The following is a 12,869-nucleotide window of genomic DNA, read 5'->3' on the forward strand; positions in this document are numbered from 1 at the left end:
CCACAGATAATAATCAGAATCGGAGTAGAGCGGTTGGAGAGTGGTTAGTACATTATGTGAATAACCCGGCGACCTAAGTTCAATTCCTGAACATGGCTAAGATCACTAATGCTATCTTAAACCAGTCCTGGGATCTCCCTTTACCTACCCGCACGAACCAGTGTGGCCATACAACCCCTAAGATTGACAGCTTTGTCAATCAAATACAAGATAAAGTCTGTCACATGCAGTGTTGGCCGTGAAGGATTTGTTTTTGCTTTACCATACTTCACCACGCTAGTCAGGACAGGTTGACGAATTAGGGGGGGGGGGAGCTGGTTCAGATATCACTCGGCAACAACGGCGTTAGCGATGACCAGCAACTCAACTCAGGTTGCTGGGTTCATGATAAAATGGGATATAACCACGACAACATGACATTACCTAAATACATCCATGTTGTCCAACCCATCTTACCAGAGCAGAGAAATAAGGTAAATACCTACCAAATATGGTAAATACCTACCAAATATGGAATATCTCTACATACAGTGGCATGGACACCATACCAATGGCGCTCACGCCATTATTTCCACGATAAAGTGCCTTTCCATGATAAAGTTTTCCCGTCAGGTTGTACGAGCACGCATTTTATCTTCGCAGTGAATTTTAAATGAAAACTGCAGGTTTGGATCAAATTCATAACAGCCAATGTGTTTTGGTCCAAAACCCTTCACGGGATTCCAGTGACCAGGCAAGGCTGCTCTGGTTTGCGAGGTGCCACCAGGCCTGTTAAATCGCCGAGGCGTACGTCACCACCAAGGTGGCGCCGCACATTTTACTGGATCTCTTTAAACGAGCGCACTCACGGTCTCCGTGGCGGCGGGCAACGTTTACGAGGGTGTGTGAAAAATAAAATAAAATTCCGCGACCGTGAAGATGCTGCCAAAAATATAATTTCATAAGTACGCGCCAGAAGATATAAAATGTTATGAATGTCTGTAGAATTTTGTAGCATGCAGTATTTACTGCACAGCATGTCACCGCCTCGGTGGTCGGTATAGACAACTTTGCATGTTGCAAGTCTGATGCAAGCACCATACAGTAATGAGAATAAATAACTTCCCTTTATATGGTACGGCACGAAGTTCGATACACTTGGCAAACTACCAGTGATTAGGCAGATCAGTCCAGGTAATAGACTTCAAACAACTGCACTGAAAAAGTTTTCAGGGAAAAAAAACTCCTAAAAATATGCCAAGACTCAAACCTATTAGTACTAAACAGTACTTTGTTTTACCAGATAATTTATAGTAACCATCAACACGATTTCAAACTTGGCCTCGCATAATAAGGTTGCTATCACTTTTAGCACGTCTTGATTTGGTTATTTTAATAATGCGCGCAAAAATATTTTGATATAAATTATTCAGGAGGAAAACATGCATTCGGAGAGCATCCGTATATGTTATTTGCAGCACAGTTTGCCGATGTAGTGAAGCAGCATACACAATCACGCAAATTCCGGTCATCCCCGCAGCGGCTGGCGGGCTATCTAACAGACGGTCACCGCATCGCACACTTTCAGATGCGCTTTCTGCGGCCATCTGATATGTTCATCCTTCAGATATTAAGACGCCACAGGACCTTTTTCATTTTTAAATCTAAACTCGCCTTTTGCCCGTCCAAGGACGGGTGTATTGCAGTAAATCTGAAACTTGCAAGCAAAAAGCAGACCGCACGCAACGTGACGTTGCATCAATTTGTGTGCAGTCTGTAATGCCGCGGTGACACAGACTTATTTCATTTTAAGGTTATAATCCCTTATTCATCATGACGTCCTTTTTACTTCTATGTCTCAACAGCGTTATGGAGATCACGTGACGTGAGGGTTCTGCCTTTGTCGTGAGGGTTGTAAGTTGACGCTGAGGAGGGGGGAGAAGGCGCCTCGCCCCCCCCCCATGTGGAGTGACGTCACCTGCTCATGATTATTAATGGAGGGGGTGTCCATTTAGAGGACGTCACCTCTTCATGATTATTAATGTGGGGGGCTGTTCGATGTGGAGTGACGTCACCCACTCATGATTATTAATGAGGGGGGGGGGGTGCCCCATGTAGAGTGACGTCACCCGCTCATGATTATTAATGAGGGGGGGGGGGTTCATGTGGAAGACGTCACCTGTTCATGTGTATTAATGAGGGGGGCTGGCCGACGTTGAGTGACGTCACGCGTGGGACACAGACATTCTTTGGTAAATATAGTAGCAAATTTAAAACGTATTTTTGTCCTTCCAACGCACCTCCGATTAGTGCAGTTGGGCCCGTATGGTGTGTAAGAAGTTCAACATACATACATAGCAACAGACGAAACGGAAAAAGATAGAGAGAGTGGGACCACATTGCTCACGCGTACCGTACCACAGTACTGTACCGTATAAAGTCCTTCCATTTGACATCTTCAAAAGTCAGCCTTCGAGACAGCAGGATGAGGGAAGAATGGAGGTGAGAAGCACAAGCAGGAAGACATGAAGATGCAAAGCATTATGCTGCTGCCACCTATCTAATCATGGCAAAATAAAATCAGTTCCAAAAAATTCATATTCAATCAAATGCACCAGGTGACAAATCACGAGGATGTACAAGGCCATCCATGAATATATCGTCTATTATTAAAACAATAAGTCAGTGAGACGCCAGTTTGGACTGCAAACGTTGACAACATATTTATAATATATTCAAAATTAAATGTATGCCAACAAACCCAAGAGAAATCTGAAACAATCCCACGTGAGGTGTGAGCAAGTATCAGGGACTCTTGAATCAATACGGCGTGTGTGTGTGATGGCAATGCCAACGATGGGGAAAGGTAGTGCCAGTGGTTAGCGTGCTGCGCTATGAACCCGGCGACCCGGGTTCAATTCCCACTCACGGCCAACACCAGTGACGATTATTTAGTACTGGTCCTGGGCCTCCCCTAGGTCGACTCAGCCTCAAATATATACCTGGTGCGGTGTGTAAGCATCGCTACTGTGGAGACAAAGGTGGCCGGGCATGGCTCTGGCCACCCACTCCCTCGTGTGCCATGCCAGCATTCATAGGTGCTCACTAACAGCACTTGCCTCAACAGTCTGTTAAATATACTGGTAGGAACCCACTGGTTCCACCAGCCCACAGGGGATTATTGTGTCCGTCCATCGTGCAGGTAGGGGAGGGGTGGGGGGAGGGGAGGGGTGGGAGGGAGGTGGGAGGGCTGGTGGGAGGGTGGGGAGGGCTGGTGGGAGGGTGGGGAGGGGCTGGGTGGGGAGGGGAGGGGAGGGTGGGGCTGGGTGGGAGGGGTGGGGAGGGGCTGGTCACTCCGTGGTGCCCTTATAAAACTCAATGTTTACCCTACTCACGCCGGATTGTGCCCGCCCTCAGTCGGCCATATTTGCAGAATACACCACGCCGCCGTTGACCCTGGCCATTGACCGAGCAACCCAACGTTCCTACCAGCTCATTCCGCAGGAATGTGTTATATGGGGGATCTTTGTGTCTTTGCCAACACCATGGCAGACATGTCGCGGTTTATAAGAGCTAAACTCATACGATACAAATTTCATACTGCTAAGTGTGTGCGTTAAGTTCTATCGACCTAACTCAATTTGATGGCTATTTATAAATGTTGAATAAGTAATGATTTTATGGGCGCGCTGGATGGGTTATTTATCTGTAGGACAGACATTAAGGACTAGATCTGGAAAGTGACCCATTGTTACTATACACTTGCATAATTTTAACCATAGGTAATTGATCATATATCATGCCAAGGCACCAGCATAAGGTGATCAATTCTTCACGCAATAACCTCGCTGTGTCTTTAAAGATCCACTTTATAAGCAAACAGTGTGACTTGGTAATGCCCAGTGGAATTTCACGATTGCGTGGTTTTCAAACGAACACAGAAACGTGCAATGTGTGCATAAGAAGCTCTCGGCCACATACAGAAAAACCACCAGTTTAGAAAAAAACTGTCCTGTGGTGACAATTTGTCTGAGACCACCATCGCATGAATCATGAAAATGTGATCAACCGAAAAGCAGCAGTGAAACATAGAAACAAATGAAGACCAGTTTCATCCTCATTAGTACTCGTTAGTGAAGGACAGTAATCAATAATGCTGAGAGCGCTCTTTATACACAGTGCATGTGTTTCTGTGTTGTTGAAACTGCGCTAAGTTCTATGTTGTGATGGGTGTTTTCATCATTTACAGATATGAATGATCGTGGTGGAATTGAAGTCTGTGCAAACTGACAGTGGTGAGTGCTCAAACCACCAAACTATCCAGTCTGGCTGGCTAACTCCAAGATCCAGATAACCACAACCTGGATAGCAAGGCTTTCTTTGTGCATTAAACATTGTGCGTAGTGCAAAGGTCGACTGAGATGAACACATTTTTTTCTTGGTTGTCTGGAATCCAATTTACAACCGTCTAGAAATAGGCAGGTAGAACGAAGGGGGAAAATATGAAAATAAGCCAAAAAAAATTGACAGACCTGTAACGGGAATTCAGCTTGCACACCAGGATTATCAGCGGTAAACTTATGGAAGGGCTTTGGACTATATTTTAAAGTAAGCACAGCACAGAAAATCCCTCAATTTAGTATCTGTGCACTAAATCAGAGGAGCACCTGCACCAACACAGCGCTCAGCTGGGATATCCACAGGCTCTGGCTCACAAGGAACAGTGAGCCCGTGCACTGAACATCTGATACCACATCCTGCAGCAGCCTTGATTTTTATCAGATCGGTCACCCATCTAAGCAATGGCCGCCAACACCTAATCTAGCTCAGCTCCTGAGATCTAATAAGATCAGGCCCCAAGGCAAGTATCAGTTTACCCAAGTGAGAACTCCAACATGGTTTATTCCTCTTGAAATGAATACCGAGTCGTGCTTCTGAACGGCCACTCGCTGGAGAAAATGGATATAAAATGTGGCGCTAACCGTTCCCCTGCCACAAACACGAATCTAATAAAAAAAACCCGACTATAACGGGTTTGAAAAATGGCTCCTAAATTTAACAAATCTGTGAGGGAAAAAAAACCACAGTGGTAATATTAAGGGCTTTAAGAGTCAGTCAGGTATAGAAGACCCAGTGATAGTTTTTGAATAGAAAAAACAAGGCACGTGAGACCAACCAATAGGAAATGTGGTGGTCACGTTTATAAACCATATTAGTAATGTTTATCACGCCACAGTGTGTCGTAACAGTAATTCAATAGTTTGACTGGAAGGCAACTTCTTCTGCAGATGCATTTAAAAACAATCTGTGGTACACGGTGCAATAAAAAAAGCCAATATTACTTTTTGGAGAAAAAAACGGCCACGTTGCTCTTTTCTTTCTATTTCTTGGAAGAGCAAAGTTTGCACTGCTAAATATTCATGATTGAGTTTACCATCCTCTGTATGCATTACACAACACTTATCAGTTTCATTGCTTCATTATAGGCATTAGGCACACACAGAAGCATCCAATGATTTTACTTTGACAACTTATTAACTGATAACCACCGGAATGGAAATAAACATCAATTACACCCCTTTGTCAATACTCCACTAAATGAAGACCCGCCAATGTTGTATTGCTCATTAGGGTTATTTAGCCAAATGTCACCATGTCTGATTGGTGCAGGGGGTGGGTTGCCCTGGACCGGGTCACATATCACTTGCCACTAATCCGAGCTATGTCCGGAAATCACACCCATGTTTGTTGGGTTAACGGTGATGTGCGCTCACCATTGCTCCACTATTTCCGTGGTGGAGAGATGTTAACTCCCTCGCCTGGTATACAGGAGGTCGTGGGTTCGATCCCGAGCCTGTATATTTGGAGTTTGCATGCCTCTCCCCGTGGTCGCGTGCATTTTTTTTCCAGGTCCTCCGGTTTATCCCTCCACATTTAGAAACATGCGATTAGAGTATTTGGCTTCTATAGATTTCCACATGATAAGCCACTTCGTTGAGCTATCATTTGTGGCCAGGTCGCTTCCGAAAAGGAGCTATATAGCTCAGTGTGCCTTTCCTGGTAATATAAATAATAGATCATAGTTTATGTTTGCTCCTCACAGTGACATATATACTGTGCTCTATACAGTAAAACAATAATTATACAAGCAGTGAAATACATGCAGCATATGTATGCCTCTGTCTGTGTATCTCTGTGTGTTCCTATTTACATATCTTTCGAGATTTGAAGTTTTCGTGACTGCAAGGATTCATACTCTTTGCTTTTTTCGGTAAAGTCACATAGGTAAAAATTTTTAATAAATGAACTCACGGCTGTACCAATTTTACTGGAGCAGTTACACCTGATGACGGAGGCTTGTGTTGCTTCTGAAACGTCATGAGTTAATTTATTTACATTTTTTACCTACGTGACTTTACCGAAAAAACCAAAGAGTATATTTCCATATCTGTTTGTCTGTATGTGTGTGTAATGTGTGAGTGTGTGGTATTAACTGTGTTGGTATTGTGTGTGTGTGTGTTATACTGCAATGAGTACACAAGTAGGTCATGTGTAGTATGTTTAACACGTAGGCTTTCGCAAACAATATTATCCATTAAGTCTTAAAGATTAGATCGCGTAAATGTGCCGAAATACCCGCTACCATATGGCACAGCCAATTAGGAAGGTTTGTCACGTAAACAAAATGTGCCAATTCGTTACTAGTACAGCACACCGGTGTGTTGGAGAGTAAACCCACAACATTTACAATTCGAGTTCAACGTTTCGAAACATTTATATTTACACAATCGAACCCAGAAAAAAACTATTATGAATGTGTAGTATATGCATCACATGTATGCTTCAGGTCATTTCCACCAATGGTACAAACAGGTGTAGTAAAACACACAGGTAAACTCAAACACCCTTTGCAGCAAGTGGTTCTCACAGTTTTTAGCAGCTTTTGGAACAGATATTTCAGACACATTTGCATGCACACAACATACATTCGGAATGGCAATAAAAACGAACCTTCGTTCACAGTTGAGAGGTAAGGCATGTCACATTAACTAACAAACATGTAATCAAGTGTCTCTCCGCTGGTAGTGTTCCCCGGGGGGTTCTAAGGGCCGCTATTGGCTACACGTGGGCGCACACAAATGCATGCCTACACAGCATGCTAGCTTGTTGCGTGTGAGCACAAATACACACACCCACACAAAGGTCCGCAGTCGAGCTTTAGAGAGTAGGCTGTAGGGAAAGGGTTGTCCAGCAACAATACATGGCTGCCTTCAGCTACCCAGTGCTGATCATTTACACACCAAACCAGGCACTCGCTTAAGGCTGAGTTGACCTAGAAGTCCAGAACAAGATCTGATACAATGATGTTTGCTATATTGCTACGAACCAAGACTGTCAGATATTTATACAATTATGTTGGCCGTGAGTGGGAATCGAATTCGGGTGGCCGAGCTTGTAGCACGGCATGCTATCCACTGCAGTAATGCTCCCCACACTGGACATGCGCACACACAAACGCGCACGCGCACAAGACAAAGTTCCCCCATGTAGCCTTAACAGACTGTAGGGGAAGGTGCTATTAGCGAGTAGCACCTATTAAGGCCAGCACGGCACACAATGGGGTGGGTGAACTTAGGGGAGGCCCAGGACCGGATCAGAAAATCGTCACCGGTGTTGGCCGTGAGCAGGAATCTAACTTGGGTCACCAGGTTCATAGCGCAGCGCGCTAACCGCGACACTACCGCTCCCCAGACACACGCACGCACACACACACGCGCTCCTCATACACACCTGATGCTGCTCATGCTGGCTGTCTCCGACTCCTGCAGTTTGCATCTCTCCAGCTGGCTTGCCACGATGAGTCGCTCCGCCTCCAACTCACGGGTTAGCCGCTCAAACTGCAGCTCCTGTGGCGACAAAGACAAAGGTAAGGTTCCCAATGTAGCCTACACAGACTGTTGGGGCAAGTGCTGTTAGCGAGCACCTTGTTCAGGCCGGTACAGTGCAAGAGGGAGTAGTTGGGCCAGCACCACACCAGGCCGCCTTTGTCTCACCAGAGCTGATGTTTACACACATTGCACTCATTTACGAGTTGACCTAGGGGAGGATCAGGACCGGTTCAAATACGAGTCACTTATGTTGACCAAGAGTAGGAAACAGCGATATAGTACGCAGACACACGCACACACACACCATCAAAACAGTGCCCTCATGCTCAAATTCGCATTGGGAAAGTTCCCATCCTACTCGCCGGTCTTGACCTAACGGTGGAAATTCCACATTACAGTGGCAGGAATAAATCTCTCTAAATAACAATCCATGAATCCTTCCCACCTGACGAGACTGTCGCATCAGGTGGTGCTCATTTGATCAGACCCAAGTGGGATGATGATGTCCTGGGGGCTTGGATATAACCCATGGCAACATCTCCAATGCCAGCAATACGAGAGACACTGAAAGAGGATTGCGGGGGAAAACAAATCTGATGGAAATGAGTGAACGAACCCTTATGGCGGGACCCCGGGGTCCCATAAGCCCCCGGCTCTCGCATAAACTGCGTTGTGACGTTATTTTGTCTGTTGAAGGCGAACGACGAGCTCGACACGATGAGCTAATTGAAGTTTAAAAGTTTTAGTTTCTTCTACACATTCGTCCTCGCCGCTGCGCTTGGACGACGCGACATCAGAATGATCCCCGCGCCAGGTGAGTCGCAGCGTTTATGCGCGCGGTGGGACGGAGTCGCCAAAAATAAATTAATCAATTACGATTTTGACTTCCGTTTATTCGGGACCCCGGGGTCCCACCATAAGGTTCAAATGTCAAGAAAGGAATATTGGCCCATGATCCTTACTTTTGGGAAAAGGTTAAACCAACTCTGGAACATTATGTCAGTTTAATAAGGTGTAAATCAAATGTTTTTTTCTTCATTATTGACAATAGAGTCCAGTTTCAATAATGTATACCAAGATAACAGAGGGTAACACGGTGTTATCAGGTGCTTAAACGGGCCTACTTGACGGCAACCAGCGCAATCTATCACAGTGCATGTTTTCAAACAGTTAGGAAACCAGGCGGAGCTAATGAAGTTGTAATTCGTAACGAGTGCCGTCAACAATCACCATCTCATGGAGTGGCAGCACCTGGCATAGGTAATGAGTGAAGAAAATATAAAGTTTGCACGCAGCTGCTTCTGGGAGCCGCTGGCAAATCCCAGCGGCTGCACGCGCCTTCACTGAACACATGGTCGACAGCTTCGGAATGCCAAGTCCTCTACCCCCATAAGACACGCTTCTTATTGACCTTTTGCACCGAATGCCACGTGGGTGCCAACTGCGACGTGGAAACGACACAGCAGTTTAAGTACGCGATATACGTAAATGACCATGCCACGCGCAAATGTTGTTCAAGGTTGATATGATGATTATTATTAATTATGTTGTTTACCACGAGGGTTGAGAATGCTAGTTGTGCTTTTGTATAGGATATATGGCGGGCGAGTGATGGCGCAGCAGTTTGCACACTGTGTGTTGTTGATATGGCGACACGAGTTCGATTCCGGCCACGTTTTAACGTCAGTGGCGAGTGACATCTGAACTGTGTCCTGGGTTGCCCTGTCGACAACCTGCACCGACTAGAGTGGTACGTACGTGCGCATGTTGGACTTCTTTCGCACCATACGTAGCCAACCGCGCTAATTGGAGGTGCGGGATGTATTAATCGAAGGTGTGGTGAAGTTACGTCAAGCATCTCCCATGATGGAATGTGGAGGCCTTCATCCAGCAATGCACTGACAAATGGCTGTACATTGGTTACTTAATTTCCGGTGCATGTGTATCACAAGAACCATCGTCGTCTTTTAGAAGTTTTTTTATTTTCTCTACAAAACCAATTCTTCAAACCTTGGCGCACACATGACAATCCATATGCAACACACGCAGCCTTCTTAAACGAAAATATCCCTGCAGCACTTGATGAAAACGTTACAGTCAAGACTGGAAAAATCTCGACCCAGAATGGCATGCGAAAAACCAATCAACCACTGGAGCGGAGCTGCTCCCTTATCCCCCAACGACACACACGTGAACACAAATACAATTGCACACAACAAAGACAAAGATGCCCCCCCCCCCCCCGCGTATAGCCTGTAAAAGACTGTAGGGGCAAGTACCACCCCCTCGTGTGTGCCGCTACAGCACACACACGAGGGGGTGGGTGGCCAGCACCACGCCCGGCCAGCACCACGCCCGGCCGCATTTGTCTCCCCAGTGAGATGACATGCAAATACGCGAGTTTTGCATGTAGACGCGAGTTACTCAAATGTATATTAATTCCCTATTCGCGACCAGACGGACTTGAGTATTCGCGAGTGTAGGTAGTGCCAGACCACCGATGCCGGGCAGGTGTGTGCTGAATGTTGTCACATTTGAAACTGCCTGCCAAGATTAGGAATGCCCCCTCGGCTTTTGTCCTCAAATCTCAGAGTAATCACGCTCTGAACTCGCCATTGTGCATTTTTGACTTTACACGTACTTACAGTCGACTCGTTAAAACATTTTGGTACAAACGAGTCGACTCCGAGGTCCATAACAAAATGAACGCGAATGCAATCGGGGAAAGTGTTGCGGCTAACGCTCCCCAGAGACCTAAAATGATAACAACTGCGCGGGCGTTGTGATCAAACACCGGCAATCTCCCGAAGAGTCATCCTCCTGAATTCCTCACCACCACCACCTCCACCACCACCATCACCACCTCCACCACCACCTCCACCATCACCACCACCACCTCCACCATCACCACCATCACCATCACCACCACCATCGTCGTTAAACCATCATCAAAAGGTAATAATAATAATAATAAAAACATTGTTCTTTATATATTTTTTACTGTAGTCATTGTTACCAAACATTTACCATCCCCCCCCCCCATGTCCACTTGTAACAGAAACGTAACCCCATTTTTCACATTGTAACAATGTTTCTGCATTCGCGAATTTTGTATTCGCGAATGTGTTTTTTTTAAAGAACGCAACCCTCGTGGATAGAGAGGGTTCCCTGTATTGTGAACCTCTTTCGCACCCTACGTAGCCTGGCACAAGATACTCATTTTTGATGCCGAGTCGATCTAGGGGAGGGCCAGGACTGGTTCAGATAATTGTCACTGGGTGTTGGTGGCTGCGAGCGGGGATCGAACTCGGGTCGCCAGGTTCGTAGCGCAGCGCGCTAACCGCTACACTACCGCTCCCCACAACAAAGACAAAGATCCCCCGTATAACCTTAACAGAATGTTGGGGCAAGTGGCCACAACACATACATGCGAACATACACGGCACACAGTAGCTGTGATGACTTGCTATTCTTTCCAGTGGTGGGTGGGTGGGGGGGATATATGAACCGCAGTATCTGATAAATGAAAGTGCAAAGATTAATGAAGTTGACTTAAGCATTTTTAAACATGTTGTGTGTTTAAACGAGAATTCGTGGTGCCGATTAAAAAAAAATAACGTGTGTACCCAACTAAACCAACATGTGGCTTTATCGAACGTCGGGCGTGCTTTTTGGGGATGAAGCTAAACGCGTCATTCTGCTGCTACCAGTGACTGCTGTAAAAGGGCGCCCTCTGTTCAAAACGAACGAAACGCAAACGTCCACTGCACAAAAGAGCACGACAAAACAGAGATATATATGTAAGTGCTGTTGCCGAATGCGTTCATGTAGCCGTGCATGCATGTTATGGCAAGCACATTCAGACACACTTAGTCGAGCACATAGCCATACGTGCATAAACCGCACAGGCGTGCGCACACACGCACACACAAAAGACTGCATTCAAATGGCCTTTTTGTAAGTCAACGCACGCACACACAAGACAAGACAAACGGCCCAAACTTGGTCATAGGCAATTGCACCGCAAACACAGCCACGCGCGAACTCCGCTCTCCCCGTTCAACCAACGCGTACACAATTCACATATCCGCGGATCCTACGTTGTATCCGGCTGCTTGGCTCATGTCCCGGGGAGAGAGAGGGAGACTGCAACTTCCAGGAGCCGCTACAACTGCTTTAGGGCCGAAGAAGCGCTCGGAAGAACTCGGGACGCGAGGAAGCGACTGGATGAGCGACATGCGCGCACAGAGCACCCAACCGCTCGACTCGACACCCCACTAACAAAACCCAACCCCCTCTACTCCTTCACCGACGAGGCTTGACAGCTGCCCACGGACAAAAGCAAGGGAGTGCATGTGGGGGAAGGGAACGGCTGCGGCAAGATGCTGTCTTGGGGCTGATGATGATGATCATCATCATCATGCACAATTCTCAAATGCATAAAGACTTCCCCTCCCATCATCCACAGCTCTGTACAGCTGCAATCCATCTCCTCCCCGTACGTGCTAATGATTGTGTTGCGCTGCATCTGCTTCAGTGGTCCCATCACTGGTGTTCTTCTTTCTGGCTGCCACTCAATCACCCGTTTTGTCCATGGGACATAATTTATACCATGATATCTTGCCCAAAATGACATGATAATAACGTCATGTATTTGCTACCACGATGCATTTAAAAGCGCTTAAAAAATGATGGAGGCAATACATTTGCGACAAATGTGTAAGATTATCATTACATTATTGTATTAAAATGCAATATGCATACCTTCAAATGTCAGAATACTTATTCATTATAATTAATTACGAAAAAACGTGTATTTAAAATGAGCTGATTAATACCTCTCAAGGCTTGTGATATACTGTAATGGCATTGTGATAACGAATGTCAAAGTACATATGAATCACTTTTCCACCGTTCAACATCCCCCCAACCTAAGTTTTATTCCTAACCAAGGCTCTCATTAGAGGCAATTTGAAAAACTGTATCGAGATATTGAGGCTT

General features: G+C 45.9%; 1 protein-coding gene across 6 annotated transcripts in view; it reads right to left on the reverse strand.

The window, feature by feature from the left end:
* LOC133357994 (catenin delta-2-like) overlaps positions 1–12,869 on the reverse strand; it is a 291,019-nt gene that overhangs the window by 194,898 nt on the left and 83,252 nt on the right. For 2 of the 6 annotated variants that reach the window (XM_061576251.1, XM_061576260.1), the window contains exons 3-4: positions 7,771–7,886; positions 2,411–2,449 (exon numbers count right to left, since the gene is read on the reverse strand). In XM_061576251.1, coding sequence (XP_061432235.1) covers positions 2,411–2,449; positions 7,771–7,886 — 155 coding nt within the window. Of the gene's footprint in view, positions 1–2,410; positions 2,450–7,770; positions 7,887–11,968; positions 12,097–12,869 lie in introns of those variants that run through there. The other 4 variants (XM_061576267.1, XM_061576292.1, XM_061576275.1 and 1 more) reach the window with 3 other exon arrangements.

Source organism: Lethenteron reissneri, chromosome 7, assembly GCF_015708825.2.
Source record: "Lethenteron reissneri isolate LAM-NWPU_2019-01 chromosome 7, ASM1570882v1, whole genome shotgun sequence".
Classification (NCBI taxonomy): domain Eukaryota; kingdom Metazoa; phylum Chordata; class Hyperoartia; order Petromyzontiformes; family Petromyzontidae; genus Lethenteron; species Lethenteron reissneri.